Below are 19,219 nucleotides of genomic sequence, written 5' to 3'. Positions count from 1 at the left end.
GTCAATGTTTCAGGCATAAGCCCTTCATCAGGGATGAGGCTTGTGGGCCAAGGGGGCTGAGAGATAAACAGGATGGGCATGGAGAAGAGGAGAGAATTCAATAATGAACACATTCTTGAACATTAAGCAGTGACAGCTAAACTATTCCTTCGAAGGACTGGTCATTGCCTAGCACTTAGGTTGTGCAAATTTTACTGGTCACTTGTCAGCCAATGCCTGTACTTCATCCAGATATTGCTACATGTGAACATTTCAAAATCCAAAGACACTCAACTGGTGCTGAACAGTGTACAATCGGTAAATATCTTCACTTCTGACCATATCGTGTACACAAGGTCGTAGATTAAGCAGCTGAAAAATTGCTGGGCCTAGTTTAGCCTTGAGCTTGTCCTGCAATAAGGTCTTGGGCAGAACTGAAATATATTCTAAATTAAGCACAAAAAAATGGCAGGAATGAAGATTATGTTGCAACTGCAGCATGTGGAAGTTGGTGGACACATTTGTGATCCACTGCAACCATATCTACATTAAGTGTCAGCAGAAGAGGCCAAATGGCGGACTCCTGCCCCTAACTGGTCTGTACAGAGGTGAGTATTTCAGATTGGATTTATGGTCAGGCACAGGAGAGTGTGACTGTCAACAAACCAGATGTAGGGGATTGTTGAAGGTAGAAATGGAGGCGGCTCAGCCCTTGTAACTATCCATCAAAATCAAAGTTCTTGCAAGCTGTGTTTATTTGAGTCAGGACTGCAGAGAGGATGAGCAAATGAGAGGCATGAAATAGGATTTTGGCAACATCCACTATTATCCTGAGAAAATGCAGCTCTCACCTCTATTGGCTTTAACACAACTACTTCTTTTAACCATTAACAAGCAGCCATGATGTGGAGGTGCCAGTGTTGGTCAAGGGTGGACAAAGTCATAAGTCACATGCCATCAGATTATAGTCCAAAAAAAGTTGATTTGAAGTCACAAGCTTTTGAAGTCTTCACCTGAGGAAGGGGCAGTCGTCCGAAAGTTTGTGATTTCAAATAAACCGGTTATACTATAATCTAGTGTCATGCAACTTCTGACATTAACAAGCAGTATAAACACATTACCACTGTAACTGCTAAGACAATTAGTTTAGCTCTGATCATTCAATCCCCTCAATACTTAAAAAGGTACAAATAACAAACATTATATTCCCTTATAAGCCAAATTTCTGATTAGCCCAAGTGCTTGTTACTAAATCTGGAGCATTGTGTCAAAGTTAGCTGATATACAGAATAGTCAAAGACAAAAAAAACTGCAGATACTGGAATCCAAAGTAGAAAGGAAGGAGGCTAAAGAACATAGCAAGCCAGACGGCATCAGGAGGTGGAGAAGTTGACATTTCCAGTGTAACACTTCTTCAGGACTGGTGGTGGATGTAGGGGGGGGGGGGGGGGGGCGAAATCTGTAGATAAAGGGGGAAGTAGGGGCAGGGTGGTGAAGTGGGGATATGTGATGACAGGTTGAGGGTATGACTTTGTTGGTCGATGGAAGGAATTAATCCGGGTGATGGCAGGGAGCAGTGACCAGAAGGGAGAGGGGCTGGGAAGGGAGTCAGTCAGGAAATGGGGAAGGAGGTTAATTGAAATTGGAGATGCTAATGTTAAGTCCTCTGGGCTGTAGGGTTCCCATACGGAAGACAAGGTCCAACAGGTGTTCAAAACCACCCCCTCCCCCACAACGCAATAAGTTCAGAGTTCCCCTTGTCCTCACCTATCACCCCACCAGTGTCCACATCCAACGCATCATTCCACCAACTCCAAATAGACCCCACCAAGAACATCTTCCCTTCCCCACCCCTCTCAGTCTTCCACAAGGACCATTCCCTCCAACAGTCTTTGGTTCATGCCACCCCTTCCACTGAATCACCATCTATCTTCCACTGCAACCAGAAAAAATGCAATACTTGCCATCCTCCTCACCTCCATCCAGGGCCTCAAACAGTCCTTCCAGGTTCACCTGCCTCCCTTTCAACCTAGTTTACCACAGCAGGTACCCCCGATGTGGTCATCTCTCCACGGGGAAATCAAATGTAAAGTTAGGGAGCGGCTCACCAAGCAGCCGGATCCGCAGGGGCCGACCAGACATCCCAGTCACTGCCCATTTCAATTCCCCAAGAACCACCTTTCTGACATGACCATCCTTGGACTCCTCCATTGCCAAATCAAACCACAGCACCTATTGGAGGAACAACATCTTATCTTCTGCCTGGGCAACCTACAGGCCAAAGGACTCAACATCCAGTTCTCCAATTTTCAAATTACCTCCCTCCCATCTCTCTCCCTGCCACAAACCGGATTCACTCCTCCCAACCAGGTCGTACCCTCTACCTATCTTCACCTATCCCCACTACACCACCATTATCTACAGCTCCCCCCACACCCAAAGAAGGGTTACACCCAAAATGTCAACTTCTCCACCTCCTGATGCTGCCTGGCTTGCTGCATTCTTCCAGCCTCCTGCTTGTCTACATACAGAGTAAAAGAAAGTGAGGACTGCAGATGCTGGAGATCAGAGTTGAGTGTGTGGTGCTGAAAAAGCACAGCAAGTCAGGCAGCAGCCTAGGAGCAGATGAATTGACGTTTCGGGCATAAGCCCTTCATCAGGAATTAGGCTTGTGGAGGGGGAGGGGCAGCTGAGAGTGTGATAGGTAGATGGAGGTGAGGGTAAAGGTGATAGGTCAGAGAGGAGGGTGGAGCAGATAGGTGGGAAGGATGTTAGATAGGTAGGACAGCTCATGAGAGCAGTGCAGAGGTAGAAGGTTGGGAATAGGAGAAGGTGGGGGTGGAGGGGAAATGAGGAAACTGCTGAAGTCACATTGATGCAGTGTGGTTGGAGGGTCCCAAGGCGGAAAATGAGGCATTCTTCCTCCAGGCGTTGGGTGGTTAGGGTGTGGCGATGGAGGCAGCCCAGGACGTGCATGCCCTTGGCGGAGTGGGAGGAGGAGTTGAAGTGCTGAGGCAGGATACAGTGGGTTGGTTGGTGCGGGTGTCCCAGAGATGTTCTCTAAGGCACTACCTCTCATTTATCTCTCCACCCCCTCGGCTCACAAGCCTCATTCCTGATGATGGGCTCTTGTCCGAAACGGCAATCTCCTGCTCCTCGGATGCTGCCTGACCTGCTGTGCTTTTCCAGCACCACACTTCATACAGAATAGTCAAATACTAGCTTGACACAGTCATACTTACAGACAAAACCCCAGGCATCATCATCATCATCACTACCTTTGGGTGTATCCTGTACCACAGGCAGGTCAGACCCAGCAGAGGTGGCCGCACAATAAAATACAGTTGGGTTAGAGATGCCCTAGGGGTTCTCAACATTGATTCTGGACCACACAAAGTATCATGGCATCATGTTAAACAAGGGAAAAGAAAGCACCTTCTGATTACCAGGTAGTGTCCTCCCTGACCTAACGAATCAGTATTCCTCCATGTTGAGCAATATTTGGAGAAAACACCAAGGGTACAGAATGTACTCTGAGTAGGGGATTTCAGTACCCACCACCAAGAGGTGGCTTGGCAGCAACATTACTGATCAAGTTGGTCAGGTTCTAAATGACATGGCTGCTCAATTGCATCACCAACACGTGATTTGGGAACAAATAAGAGGAAAACACATATTCAACCCCACCTGCCTTCTGGAAAAGCATCGGTCCATGACAATATCAGTAAAGAGTGACAACCATCACTATTGTCAGGAAGACGAAGTCCGACCTTGACAGTGTGAATACCCTTCATCATGCAAAATGGAACAGATTTTGAACAGATCTAGCAACTGTCAGCTGTTGGCTATCAACAGCAGCAGAATCATACTCCAACACAACTTGCAACCTCATGGCCTAGCATAACTCCCTTCCTACCATTGTCATCAAGCTAGGGGAACAACAGTCACTCAATGGAGAGTGCTGGTGGGCATACCAGGAGCAGCACCAGGATTATCTAAACATTAGGTGTAATCCAAGGTGAAGCTACCAAAGAGGACATCTTGCATGGCAAACAGTACAAGCAGCAAGTGATAGAGCTAAGCAATCACACAGCCATCAGATCATATCTAAGCTCTGCAGTCATGAATGATAGTGGACCATTACACAACTCACTGGGGGAAGTGGCTCAACAAATATTCTTATCCTCAATGATAAAAGAGCCTAATCCACCAGTGTAAGGACTAGGCTGAAGCATTCAAGGCAATCTTCAGCCAGAAATGACAAGTGGATAATCTATCTTAGCCTCCTCCAGTATTTCTGAGCATCACAGATGCCCAGCTACAACCAATTTGATTCACTTCGTGTGTTATCCAGAAACATACGAAAGCATCGGATCCTGCAAAGCCTATGGGCCCTAACAACATTCCAGCAAGAGTACTGAAGACTTGTGCTCCAGAACTTGCCACACCAAGTCAAGCTGCTCCAGTATAAGTACAATACGGTCATCTACCCAACAGTGTGAAAATCACCTAATTATGTCCTGTTCAAAAGAGGAGAAATCCAACCTAGACAATTACTGCACCATCAGCCAACTCTTGATCATCAGTAAAGGTGATGGAAGGTGTCATCAACAATGCTATCAAGCAGCACCTCTCAGCAACAACTTTCTCACAGAACTTCTGATATCATTACAGCCTTGGTTTAAACATGGACAAAGAGAAAGAGCTGAATGCCAGAGGTGAGGTGAGAGTGCCAGCCCTTGATATCAATGCCACATTTAACAGAATGTAGCATCAGAGTTACCAAACAAACTGGACTCCACAAAAATCAGGGGAAAACCCTCTATTGGTTCTTGTCAAACCTGACACATAGAAAGATGGTTATGGTTGATATAGGTTAGTGACCAACTCCAGATTATCTCTGCAGGAGTTCCTCAGGATAGTGGTCTAGTTCCAGCCACCTTCAGATGCTTCATCACTCCATCATAGGACAAAAGTGGAGATGTTTGCCAATGATTACACAATATTCAGTATCATTTTCGACTCCTCAGATACTGAAACAGTCCATGCTCAAACGTAACAATACCTGAACAGGGTCCAAACTTGGCCTGACAAGTGGCAACTAACACTGACCCAATGCAAATGCCAAACTAAGAGCATCTCCAATAAGAAACAATTTATAGGTCCTTGATATTTAATAGTGTTATCATTACTAAATCCCCTATCAACCAGCTCATCACCAGTTTCTCAAGGGCAAGTAGGGATGGGCAATCCCAAGCAACATTCACCTCCCACAAGTGAGTAAATGAGAAAAACAAACAATAGATCTATTGACTTTTCAAAAATAATTTCCTTATCATGCGCTATGTCATTTCATCTGTAACCTTTTATATCAAGTGCTTACTTAACATTATAGGTGTTACATTAGAGAGACGATAAACAGTGCTTATAAAATGACATACCCTGGTTATCTCACATGGAATTTTAACTCTTCTTTATGACTTCAAGATGTTGACGTCACCAATTCAAAGAAGAAATATATTTAACTTCCTTAATCTTGAGTACCGAGCAACTTGGTAAAACAAGGTGACATGGTAGCCAAATAACAAAGGCCTATAATAATGCAGATCTTGGAAATCTGCAATAAAAACAGCAAGCACTGGAAATACCTCAGGCCTAGCAGTATTTGTGGAAGCAGAGAGAGTCAAATTTTAGATCTATGACTTTTCATCGTAACTCCAATTCAATGCACTCACATCACTGAACTAATATGCATCACAGAGTATTGTGATTACTTTAAGTACTATTATAAACCTTCTCTTTTGCTTCCCAATCCTTACTACCAAGACTTTGTCCCTGCTGAAACTCTGTTACACTTCTCTTTCACAGCTCTGATGAAACATGACCTAAAACATTAAAGTTGCTATCCTCAAATTATGCTAATTATTTCCAGCAATTTCTGCTCTTATTTCAAAACCTATTTAATGAACCACAAAACAAATTAATTTCTAAAATGAAATCATAAAAGCGGGTATGACACTGACAGTTCTCAATGATTGGCAGACCCTGTTCAGCTGCTCACAATAGCCAAAAGCATTGATTGTACACAAACTGCCTATTCTACAAATATTAGAAAATTAACTGATTTTAGATAATTCTGCAATCGAAAACATTTACTGAACAATCCAGCATGTACTAAAAATTATGCTAACAAACAATTTAGATCAGTCAAATTTGCAACATGGCTTAATTCTGCATCTCCAAATCATAATTTTGCTTGCTAAGAGCAACATATATTTCAAGGGATCTGTCCTCTGCAGATAAAAGGAACATGTCCATGCATTGCATCTTTTTTTAAATTAACAAAAGGACAGAGAAGCATTGATTCCTGATACATTATCCATGGCAATGCCTTGATCATCGTCAATTTTTAGTAAATCAACCCCTATGCTTTGTCAATTATAAATTGCTCCTTTTGAAATTTGGTATTCTTTCATGCATCCTGATGAGTGCAAGATGAAAATCTTCAGCAACAATTTTGTTTTAGACAATCCTCAACTTTTGTACTACCAAGCAATCGTTAGTAGCTTAATTCACAAAAATATCAAGCAGTGTTTCTGGAAGTAAAAACAAAAAATTAATAAACAAACAGTAAAGAGTGCAGGAGCAGAGTGACATTGGTACGTGTAGAGTGGATTGCAGCAAAGGACCAGAGATTCTCTAAAAGCTCAAGGAGTAATTCAGTAGATTTAATACAACTCCAACTAAAAGAGATAAGTAAATCTCTTGGATGCAATAGCTTCCACAATTTGATATATAAGCAAAGGAAGTGGTACACCCGCCAATATTCCAAACACACAATTCAGGAATCATTTCTTTGGATTAAAAAATGTTGCAGAGATGCCAGTGTTGGACTGGGATGGATAAAGTCACATGGCACTGGATTGTAGTCTAACAGGTTTATTTGAAATCACAAGCTTTCAGATCACTGCTCCTTCATCAGATGAAGTAGAGAGAAGCATACAGGCACAGAATATATAGGCATAGAGATGATGAGCATGCATCTCCTGACAATCTCCAAACAACCTTCCAGAGAGGTCCAAATCAACTCTTTCTTCTTTGGCTACTGCACGGAGATTTCTTTGCTGACTGTTCTGGCCTGTTAGTTATCTCATGAGGCTCACTGCTGACATCTTGGAGTTTGTGGAAGAATTCCCAGAGTGTCATTCGCCTGGTGAGCATACACCGACAACGTGTGTGCTTGAATGCTTCCCTCCGCATCACCTGACAAAGGAGCAGCGCTCTCAAAGCTTATAGATTTAAAATAAACCTGTTGGACTATAACCTGATATCACATGATTTCTGTTAGGAATAAGCCAGTTATTCCATCAATTATGACAGGTGCAGGAGATAATAAACTACTAACTTTTAGACCTGTTAGTTTCACATTTACTTTTCAATAATTACTTAAACTCTATTATAGACAGACTAAGTGAGCATTTGGGCAAATCATGAGCTGATTGGTCATCTTGGATTGGGATCAGGCATGTCATATCTAGTGAAGAAAGCTTAATTTTGAGAGGTCATCACTAAAGCTGTAGATAAATTATGTTTATAGACGCTATTTATGAAGTTCCACAAAACATTTAAAAAACACAAAATCAAAGCAAGCTGTTATCATAGCCATTGTCCCTTTTTTTTGGCTGACTTAAAAGTTGGGAAGCATTGACTAATGGCATTGATCATTTTCACTGTATTTATAAATGACTAAAGGAAAATAAAACTATAGCCAAGTTTGCTGATCACAAAAGTTTTGGATGTTGTAAATAGTGCAAATGGGAGCAGAGAGGTTCAAAAGACATTAAGCGAGGTAGCAAAAATTATTCAAATTTTGAGTGGCAGTAGAGAAACTGAAGCTATCCATGGGACATCTAGATAAAGAGATCATGATAAAGTAGGAACCACAACAAAGATTTAGGAGCCCATTTACAGAAGCTACAGAAAGTTTGTGCACAGTTACATCAATAAAAATTGAAATTAATGAAATATACGAATAGGACAAGACCAAGGATAGATACTTTGAGGACACCAGGGGTAAACAGTCACAAAAGGTTATAATGTGTGATTGATTGGAAATGCTTTGGTATAAGTTGTTTGGACCAAATGTAATGCAGAAATAAAATGAACCGACAACAATAGCTTCTCTGCTCTTGCCATCTATCCTACATCTTGATTCAGTTCTCTCACCTTCCATCCTCTGAAGGCATCGAATCTTTGCTTGTCCCACAGATATAGGTTTCCTACAGTTTTTATCCAAATGAGCGTTCACAGGCAGTAATATTGTTATCATAATAAACCCTGGTTCAGTCCTAAACCTATGTTTATATTTACAGAGTCACAGAACCACCACGGACCAAGTGCTGATGCCAACTATCATGGGCAACCACATTTTACAAACTTTCACTACTCCATTGTTGGATTACCTCATTGTTGGGAGTTCTGGTTAAGCCAATCTTTAATACAGTTGGGCCATTTTCTTCTCTGTTGGCCTCTTTCTCTTCATCAGCTGATTCTTTCACTGGTGATTAGGCATTTCAAACCTTCTGCACAGCTAACAAGTCAATAGAACTCAACTTATCTGGGTTTGATATTGTAATTAAAGATGCCCTCAACCACATCTCCTCCATCTCCCACATTACTGCATCAAACGCCTCCCCAACAAGTGGAGAGTCCCCATAGTCCTCAAATACTGTCATCCTGTTTCCATATCCCTCTACCAGTCGAAGCAAAGACTCAGAGACGCAGTATGGCTCTACCTTCTTTGCCTTTATTCCAAGCCATGGAGAGACAGCAATCGCCCATGTACACAAAGACAAAGACATGAATTCTCGGTCTTCTCTCAAACAGCAGACTCTTAAAAAATTAAATAGTCACTTACAGGGAGCAGCATCTGAATAAGGCAACATCTGTATTGATTGGGTAACTGTTACAATCAGCCAGCATCAACAGTAAAGATTAAGCCATCTGGCATTACACAATGGATGTTCTTTACCTCTTTAAACCACTACACTTGCCTCCAGCACCTCATTGTTTACTACAAATTCTTATCTGGTCAAAATCATGCTGAGCCTTTGTCAAGTAACCCTAAAAACTTAACTGCTCATACTTTATACACTTTTTCATTACCACCCCTCCAACCTCCAAATCCAATTCATCAATCCTCTGACATTTCTATCACCCACAATCAGATCCCACCACTTTCCCAACCCATCTGCTTTCCGCAGGGACCTCTCACTCCACAACTCCCTTATCAATTCCGTTCTCCCCACCAACTTCTCCACCATACCCAGTACCTTTCTCTGCAACCGCAAGAGGTGCAACACCTGCCCTTACACCACCCCTTTCACCTCCATCCAAGGCCCTAAACAATCCTTCCAGATCTGACAGTGATTCACCAGCATGTCATCTAACCTCATCGATTGCATCTGTTGCTCCCAATGTGGTCTCTTCTATATCAGGGAGCCCAAACGTTATCGCAGGGACAATTTCATTCTGTATGCACTAACCAACCCAACCTTCCAGTGGCCATCCGCTTTACTTTCCCCTCCCACTCCCCAGATGACATGTCCACCTTGGCCTCCTCTACTATCAGAGTGAGGCCAAACAGAAACTGGAGGAACAACACCTTATATTTCACCTGGGAAGCTTACAGCCCAATGCCCTCTAACATCGACTTCATCAGTTCCAAAGTCCATCCTCCCCCTAGGTTTATCCCATATCTAGCCCTTACTCCTTGACCTCACCTAACCTGTCTATCTTAGAATCATAGAATCCCTAGTGTGGGAACAGGTGTTACAGCCCAAATCCACAACAACCCTCCAAAGAGTAATCCATCCAGACCCATTCCCCTACCCTATATTTACCCCCTGACTAATGCACGTAGCCTACACACCCCTGAACACAATTTAGTATGACTATTCATGTTTGGATTGTGGGTGGAAACCGGAGTACCCGGAGGAAAACCTACGACACAGGGAGAATGTGCAAACTCCACACAGATAGTCGCCCGAGGGGATCCCTGGCGCTGTAAGGCAGCAGTGCTAACCACTGAGCGCCACCGAGCCATCTTCCCACACACCTGTCCGCTGAATCCTTCCACTTGCCAATCATAATAACTCCCTATCTGCACCCACCTATCACCATCCCATTTACATTTTCCCCCCCGCCCCTCCATTTACTTCTGGGCTCCTCTCCCCCTCCCCCAGTCCTCATTAAGGGTTTTGGCCTAAAGCGTTGAGTTTCCTGCTCCTCAGAGGCTGCCTGACCGGCTGTGCTCTTCCAGCTTCACATCTATTAATGCAGGCTTCCACAGCATCTGCAGTTATTATTGTCTCCTAGCGGCGTTGTTAACAGACCAACCTGAACGTGAGAAACCACCAAACTCCGGTTGCCTTCTCCGTGGTACTTCCATTCATTTGCATCGAGATACTTTACTTCCATCACCGTTCCCATTTCTCTCCAGGTCCTTAGTGTTGCTTCTAAACCCCCTTCCACGCCTCCAGCTCCTCAACCTCCTCCCTGTCTCCCCTCACATCGACTGAAGGTGCCCAGTATCTGACATCCGCGGGCACCGCGCTCAGGAAGAGAAGCGGCTGCCCGCCCCCCGACTAACGGAAGTGCGCGCTCTAGCCAAGCCCCGCCTCTTGCGCCGCTATCGCTGCACTGATTGGGTGAGCTGTCCCGAGCGGTTTCTGATTGGTGAACTCGCCGCACGGCGGTGCGAGGTGATTGGTCGTCCTCCCCTTCCCGCCCTTCCCCCCGCCCCCTCCGTTCTCGTGCATCGCCGAGTTCGGTTGATGCAAAGGTCGTTCAAACGTCCCTTTGGCAGTTCTTGGTATCAGCTCCTTTTCGCAAAGTGCACGCTGCTTCGGGATTACTGATGCAGGTCATCTGTGCGTAAGTAATACGTCTTAAACATAAACATCGTCGTTTTGCAATCAAGGTACAAGAGCGAAACATGAAAACAAAATGGAAATAAAAACAAGATGCTGGAAATGTTCGACAGGTCTGGCAGCTTCTGTGGAGCGAGAGCAATTCACGTTTTAGGTGTTAAAATGTGAAATTAAGTCACAGTCTTATTCTATTATTATTTATATCAATAGATATTCACCAGAGTGAGTACCGTAATGATGTCTGATTCCCGGCACAGCTTGTATTTTTTCGACACGTTTCTCCTAAAATATTGACAGCAAACTTCTTCTGACCGTACAATGTGATAGGTGGCATATCGTTCCGAAAGAGCTGCGTTCCGTTTTCAATTCTTAAACTTTTCAAGTATGCCGATTTCTGCACCGAGCTATTCCGTTGCCCCCAATTGATTACTATATTCACAAAACAAACCTGACCCCCAAATTCATCGGTCTTTCTTGCAGCTATGAGGGTTAGTGTGTATAGGTACTGAAATTAAAGTTGGTGGCACTCTACAATTAAACATAAAAATTGATTTGAATCAAACATGTTTCATATGAGATCTCATTACGGTATTCACTGAACTGTGTGTTTGCATGGAATAAGTTAGAAAATAATCAAATTGTTCTTATTCTGATAAAAGGGGGCTTTCACTCATACCCTAATACACAATCTACATGTTTTGGGTTGGACAATTCACGCCACTTCTCAAGTCAGAGATGTACAGCACAGAAACAGGCCCTTTGGTCCAACTCGTCCATGCCATCCAGATATCCCAAACAAATCTATACCCACCTGCCAGTACCCAGACCATATCCCTCTAAACCCTTCCTATTCATATACCCATCTAAATGCCTTTTAAATGTTGCAATAGAAGAAGTGGTGGAGGCTGGTACAATTGCAACATTTAAGCAGCATTTGGATGAGTATAAGAATAGGAAGGGTTTGGAGGGATATGGGATGGGTGCTGGCAGATGGGACTAGATTGGTTTGGGATATCTGGTCGGCATGGATGAGTTGGACCGAAGGGTCTGTTTCCATGCTATACAGCTCTATGACTTCCTCTGGCAGCTCATACCATACGTGTACTATCCTCTGCATGAAAAAATTGCCCCTTAGGCCCCTTTTATATCTTTCCCCTCTCAACCTAAGTCTATGCCCTCTAGTTCTGGACTTCCCCACTCCAGGGAAGAGACTTTGTCTTTTTATTCTATCCATGCCCCTCATGATTTTATAAACCTTTATAATGTCACCCGTCAGCCTCCAACGCTCTAAGGAAAACAGCCCTAGCCTGTTCAATCTCTCCATATAGCTCAAATCCTCCAACCCTGGCAACATTCTTGTAAATCTTTTCTGAACCCTTTCAAGTTTGATAATATCCATCCGATAGGAAGGAGGCCAGAACTGCACGCAATATTCCAAAAGTGGCATAACCAGTGTCTTGTACAGCCACAAAATGACCTGTACTCAACCCGCAACAACTCCTGTACTCAATACTCTGACCAATAAAGGAAAGCATACCAAACACCGCCTTCATTATCCTATCTACCTGCGACTCCACTTTCAAGGAGCTATGAACCTGCACTCCAAGGTCTCTTTGTTCAGCAACACTCCCCAGGACCTTACCATTGTCCTGCTAAGATTTGCTTCCCCAAAATGCAGCACCTCACATTTATCTAATTTAAACTCCATCTGCCACTTCTCAGCCCATTGACCCATCTGATCAAGATTATGTTTTAATCTGAGGTAACCTTCTTTGCTGTCCACTACACCTCCAATTTAGGTGTAATCTGCAAACTTGCTAACTATATATCTTATGCTCGCAACCAAATCATTTATGTAAATGACAAAAAGTAGTAGACCCAGCACCGATCCTTGTGGCACTCCACTGGTCACAGCCCTCCACTCTGGGGAAAAAAAACCCTCCACCATCACCCTCTATCTTCTACCTTTGAGCCAATTCTGTATCCAAATGGCAAGTTCTATCTGTATTCCATGAGATCTAACCTTGCTTACCAGTCTCCCATGGGGAACCTTGTCGAATGCCTTACTTAAATCCATATAGGTCATGTCCACCGTTCTGCCCTCATCAATCCTCTTTGTTCCTTCAAAAAACTCAATCAAGTTTGTGAGACATGATTTCCCACGCACAAAGCCTTATTGACTGTTCCTAATCAGTCCTTGCCTTTTCAAATACATGTACATCCTGATCCTCAGGATTCCCTCCAACAACTTTCCCACCACCGATGTCAGGCTTACTACTCTATAGTTCCCTGCCTTGTCCTTGCAACCTTTCTTAAACCGTGGCACCACATTAGCCAACCTCCAGTTCCGGCACCTCACCTGTGACTATTGATGATACAAATATCTCAGCAAGGGACCCAGCAATCACTTCACTAGCTTCCCACAGAGTTCAGGGTACACCTGATCAGGTACTGGGGATTTATCCACCTTTCTGCATTTCAAGACATCCAGCACTTCCTTCTCTGTAATATGGACATTTTTCACCATTTATTTCCCTCCATTCTGGACCTTCCATTCGCTTTTCCACAGTAAACACTGATGCAAAATACTCATTCAGTATCTCCCCTGAAGTAAGCATAAATACATACATCACAGATATTCACTTGTTCCTCTGCCGAAAAATAATAGTTCCAGTCTACAGAAGAGCATTTGCAACAGTTTCTGAAGAATTTTCTGAACATTCTGACCAATCAACCACCATTCTTTGCAAGAAGAAAGGATATGAAAAGACAAAAAAAATTAAAACATTTCAGAACAAAAAGATATATAGACATTTAAGATAGAAAATACAGAAGCTAATTGATAAATAATCAAACTTCGAAAATTTCACACATTCATATTAACAAAGTTAGAGAAAGCATATCAGATGTAGAGTGATCAGTTTCTCAATATGGAAAGTCAAAATTGACAATGGAATTTTTTAATCAAAGATGTAATTGAAAAATCAACAAATCAGGTTGTGTAAAGGGTAATCAGTACAGATTTCAAAAGGCAATGTATTTGACCATTGTCACATAATCTGGAATTATTTGAAGTAGATTGCGGCAATGTGATTTATTGGATTTTCAAATGGGTCTTTCATAATGAACAAATCAAAAGAAGTCAAAATGAAAAGAAAGAAATGGAGATGTGCAAAATTGGAGGTCATAAACATAAAATAGTATCTAGTAAATCCAATCAGGAGCTCTTTGTTAACCCAATCCAAGCAAGCTGGTGAAGTACAAAACAAGACACAATTACTTTCCTTGATATTAAGTTTCTTCACAGGATGCACCCTATCTTCTAAATAATTCCCCAGTGTCCTAAGTCTCTTCTTTGTATGTGATCCAGTTCTTAATCTTAAAATGCTCATCACTCATGTATCTCTAACAACATAATACACAAACCATTAATACTCAGGATTGACCTCTTGTCGTGCCTATGGATCAGAACCCCAAAATACTTTGGACATTTTTAATTCGTAATTCTAAAGCGTGTTTTCAAAAAGAGCCCTTACAGCAAAAAATTGCTGTGGATGTATACAAGGGTTGTTGAGAAAAAGAGAGTGAGACTCATGAAGTGTTATACCTAAAGATGTGAAAGGAACTTCACACAACAACCCTTCAAAGGGGGAAGTGGCAAGTCAAAATATAGTCTAGTTTATGATCTCCTATGACAAGGAGCTGATGATTCCCTACTCAACAGCAAGACATTTTATAGTTCCACGTAGGAAGTGAACAGCTCCAGTGTGCTTCACAGCTATTAATAAGGTTACTTCCTGATGTTCAATGACATGGTTAAGGTAATTCATGGCCAAGATTTATAGTCAACAGTGTAGCTCAATCCTGATTTCTCTTTGCTCAAGGTACAATTGGTCTGCAACCATCTCAAATGGATCCTTGGGAACTGTGCATGACTATCAGGAAGCTGCCAGGCATAGGCTACCTGAAAATGTCATTCTGAAGCCTGGATTAATCTGAGGGGTTCTTCAATATGGCATGGGTCAATGAACTGTGGTTTGTGTTCTCACTCTGCCTAATCTGGCACTACTAGTAGGGAAACCTTTGGATAATCGGAACATCCTGGATCATGTTGACTCCTGTGAGGATCTGGAGGTGGATGGTGCAGCAGGAGGAATATTCTGGCCAACAGGAGGCAAAGTACAATGGGTTACATACAAGTGTTCCACACCTCACAAATGCAGGCACATTTCAACAGAGCCTTTTGCTTATTTACATACTCAGTTGAATAAATCCTTCACCTTTGACTGCCCTGATTGCCATTTCCTTGAATGCCATTGCCATTTCTTTTAACCCATCATCACATAAGGCAACTGACCTCACTTGGTATGGTTCTTCCAATCACACCTTTTGCAAGAGCTAGTGAACTTTTAATAACCCAAGAGTTTTGAAAAAAAGTTAACTATGTAAAGGGCTGTTTTAGTGGGTCATCATTTCAGAGTTCATTTAAGACACAGACACAACAGGGTTACCTTAATAAATAAACCAATGAAATCCAAATGCAGCTGGATGGACCTTTTCATATGCTTAAATGTGCTCCGATGTGGCACTGCTCCTGTGCTATCAGATGAAATAGAGCTGAACCGCTGACTCTTTCTACTCGATTATCCAAGTGTTTGTCCTCTGGCTGCCCAAGGTCTGGAGACCCCAGTATACTGTGGGCCTTTTGCTCAGATACAAGAGGCTTCTCTGTTTTCACAAATGTTTGAGGCACTGGTGTCACAGTTAGTGGGGTTGAGGAATGACTGTCCATGTCGAGGGTGGCTTAAGAAGTAGCCCAAGATGTTGTAGGCAGGCGTGCCTCTTTCTAGCCAAGGCACATTTGCAGTTGAGAGTGTGGTGCTGGAAAAGCACAGCAGGTCAGGCAACATCTGAGGAGCAGATTATCAACATTTCAGGCAAGAGCCCTTCATCAGGAATGAGGCTTGTCGGCCAGAGGGCTGAGAGATAAATGGGGAATTGGGGGGCTGGGGGAAGGTAGTTGAGAATGCAATAAGTAGATGATGGTGGGTGGGAAAGTGATTGGTCAGAGAGGAGGGTGGAGCGGATAGATGAGAAAGACGATGGATAGGTCAAGTTGGAGGCTTGGGACTGGGATAAGGTGCAGGGAGGGGAGATAAGGAAACTGGTGAAATCCACATTAATTCCATGTGGTTGCACGGTCCCAAGGTAGAATATGAGGCATTCTTCCTCCAGGTGTTAGGTGGTTAGGGTTTGGCAATGGAGGAGGCCCAGGACCTGCATGGCCTTGGTGGAGTGGGAGGGGGAGTTGAAGTGTTCAGCCATGGATCAGTGGGATTGGTTGGTCCGGGTGTGCCAGAGATGTTCTCTGAAATGAACCAAGAGTTCACATCTTGCCTACTCAATGTAGAGGAGACCACATCGTGTGCAATGGATGCGGCGGATGACAATAGTCGAGGTACAAGTAAATTTAGGTCGGATGTGGAAGGATCCTTTGGGGCCTTGGACAGAGGGGTGGGCGCAGGTTTTGCACTCCCTGCGAATGGCTGGGGAAGGTGCCGGAAATCGGGTGAGGGCTGGTGGGGGCATGGATCTGACAGGGGAGTCGTGGAGGGAATGGTCTCTTCAAAACACTGATTGGGGTGGGGAGGAAATTATATCCCGAATGGTGGGGTCTGTTTGTAGGTGATGGAAGTGGTGGAGGGTGATATGATATATATAGAGGTTGGTGGGGTGGAAGGTGAAGACCGAGGGGGGGCTCTGTCCTTGTTGTGTTGGGAGGGGTGGGGTTCAAGGGCAGAGATGTGCTGGATGGCATCAAGACCACGTGGGAGGGAAATTGCGGTTTTTGAAGAAGGAGGCCATCTGGGATTTTTTACGGTGGAATTGATCATCCTGGGAACAGATGCAGCGGAGGCAGAGGAATTGGGTATGAGAGATGACATTTTACAGGAGGCAGGATGGGAGGAGGTATAGTCCAGGTAGCTATGGGAGACCATGGGTTTGTAGTAGATGTCTGTGGTTAGTTGGTCACCGGAGATGGAGAAGTCCAGGAAGGGGAGGGAGATGTCTGGGATGGTCCAGGTGAATTTGAATTCTGGATTAGTGGTGCTGGAAGAGCACAGCAGTTCAGGCAGCATCCAAGTAGCTTCGAAATCAACGTTTTGGGCAAAAGCCCTTCATCAGGAATAATCAGGACTTTAGGTTGTAAAGTCACAGAGGTAAGTGAGCTTTGTGAAGCATGGCTAGGTGGGCAGGAGATGAGAAGCCTGGATTCAAAAATCTAGTCTTTAGATGTTTCAAAAGAGCAGGTCAGGAGTGTACTCCCCTCCCCCCTCACCCACTCCAACATCCAATCCTCACAACGCGTAGCCCTCCGCTTTTGTCCGAAACGTCGATTTCGAAGCTACTTGGGTGCTGCCTGAACTGCTGTGCTCTTCCAGCACCACTAATCCAGAATCTGATTTCCAGCATCTACAGTCATTGTTTTTAACTCAGGTGAATTTGAAGTTGGGTGAAAGGTGTTTGTGAAGTTGACGAATTGTTCAACCACCCTGTGGGAGCACAAGGTAGTGCTGACACAGTCATCGATGTAGGGGAGGAAAAGATGGGGGGTGGTGCAATGTAGTTGCGGAAGATGGATTGTTCCATGTACCTGACAAAGAGACAGGCATAGTTGGACTCATGCGAGTGCACATGGCTACCCCTTTGGTTTGGAGGAAGTGAGCGGATTGGAAGGAGAAGTTGTTAAGTGTGAGGACCAGTTCAGCCAGATGGATGAGGAAGTCAGCGGAAGGGTACTGGTTGGTTTAGTATGAGAGGAAGAAATGGAGGGCTTGGAGGCCTTCGTCATGGCGGATAGATGTGTATAGGGACTGGATGTCCATGTGAAGTTCAGGCATAGGGGGCCGGGGCAACAAAAAGCTTGGAGGAAGTGAAGGGTGTGGGTGGCATCCCAAACGTAGGTGGGGAGTTCCTGAACTACTAAAGGGGACAGGATGGTGTCAAGGTATGCAGAGATGTGTCCAGTGGGACAGGAGTAGGCTGAGAAATTGGTTGACCAGGGAAGTCAGTTTTGTGAATGTACAGCTGGAGGTCGAATTGGGCGGTGCAGGATTCGCAGTCAGTGAGGTTGGAGGCTGTGGATGGAAGATCCCCAGAGGTGATGAGGTTGTGGATGGCCTGGGAGATGATGGTTTGGTGATGGGTGGTGATGTCATAGTCCAGGGGGCAGTAGGTGGAGGTGTCTGTGAGTTGGCGCCTGGCTTCAGAGGTGTAGAGTTTGGTGTGCCAAACTACTACAACTCTCTCTCTCTTCCAACCTCCCCCACCCCCAAAAGCCTTGTCTGCTGGTTTGATGGCAATGTTAAGGTTGGAGCAGATGGAAAGGAGGGCTACGCGTTGTGAGGGTTGGATGTTGGAGTGGGTGAGGGGGGAGGGGAGTACACTCCTGACCTGCTCTTTTGAAACATCTAAAGACTAGATTTTTGAATCCAGGCTTCTCATCTCCTGCCCACCCAGCCATGCTTCACAAAGCTCACTTACCTCTGTGACTTTACAACCTAAAGAAGTATCTCCATCAGTAAAGTACCTTATCAGTAAATCTTGGAGCAACCTTGGTCTTCCTTCCACCGTGCAAACAATTAGTGCATTCGCCAGAGCTCCCTCACTGGTTCCTTCTGGATTGCTACATCAAGAAGTCCAATGACAGCCTTTTACAGGTGCTACCCACTGTTATTAGCCCCCACACATGCTACATAAACTTCTGCCTCAACTACTTTTCAGCTGAAGTGATGTTTGCAACTCTGCCCTACCCACCAACTTAGGCACAGCACTTGCTTTCATTCCCAGTGGCAGGACTTGCTAGCTTCTGGTAAAAGTCTGGCCTAATTTACTTCTGATGCCTAATAGAATATAAAACATAGAACAGTACAATACAGGAATATGCCCTTCAGCACACCATAACTGTGCCAACCATGATGCCATTCTAAACTAATCTTGACTACCTGCACATGGTCTGTATCTCGCTATCCCTGCCTGTTCATGTGTCCATATAAATGCCTCTTAAACATTGCTATTGTATCTGCATTGGATATGCAGACGTTGTTGGAAAATATCTCTTTTGAACTCAGTGGTTGTAACTGTATAGTAATAAGATGCAAGTCTTGTATGCTTATTACAGCATCTAGCCAATTTGTGCAACTTAGAGAAAAAGACAAGTTTTATTGTTTCCAGACAGTCTCAGCAGTGAACAGGTTACCTTCAGACACAATTTAGACATCCAGGTGTGTATTTACAAAGAAAACACT

At 44.0% G+C, this 19,219-nt stretch overlaps 2 protein-coding genes across 5 annotated transcripts in view; one reads left to right on the top strand and one right to left on the bottom strand.

Moving 5' to 3' along the window:
• ippk (inositol 1,3,4,5,6-pentakisphosphate 2-kinase) overlaps window positions 1-10,609 on the bottom strand; it is an 85,187-nt gene extending 74,578 nt beyond the window's left edge. Inside the window, exon 1 of the mRNA XM_072582116.1 lies at window positions 10,378-10,609. Within this exon, the coding sequence (XP_072438217.1) occupies window positions 10,378-10,470 (93 nt within the window). The 5' untranslated portion in view covers window positions 10,471-10,609. The remainder of the gene's footprint in view (window positions 1-10,377) is intronic.
• Window positions 10,610-10,787: 178 nt separating this feature from the next.
• Window positions 10,788-19,219, top strand: part of atrip (ATR interacting protein) — a 125,557-nt gene continuing 117,125 nt past the window's right edge. For all 4 annotated transcript variants that reach the window (XM_072582093.1, XM_072582091.1, XM_072582090.1 and 1 more), the window contains exon 1: window positions 10,788-10,914. The gene's annotated coding sequence lies outside the window, so the exon portion shown is untranslated. The remainder of the gene's footprint in view (window positions 10,915-19,219) is intronic.

The sequence above is a fragment of the Chiloscyllium punctatum genome, chromosome 12 (assembly GCF_047496795.1).
Source record: "Chiloscyllium punctatum isolate Juve2018m chromosome 12, sChiPun1.3, whole genome shotgun sequence".
NCBI classification, from domain to species: Eukaryota; Metazoa; Chordata; class Chondrichthyes; order Orectolobiformes; family Hemiscylliidae; genus Chiloscyllium; species Chiloscyllium punctatum.
Note: the sequence above shows the minus strand (reverse complement) of the source record. Positions and strands in the feature narration are given on the sequence as shown.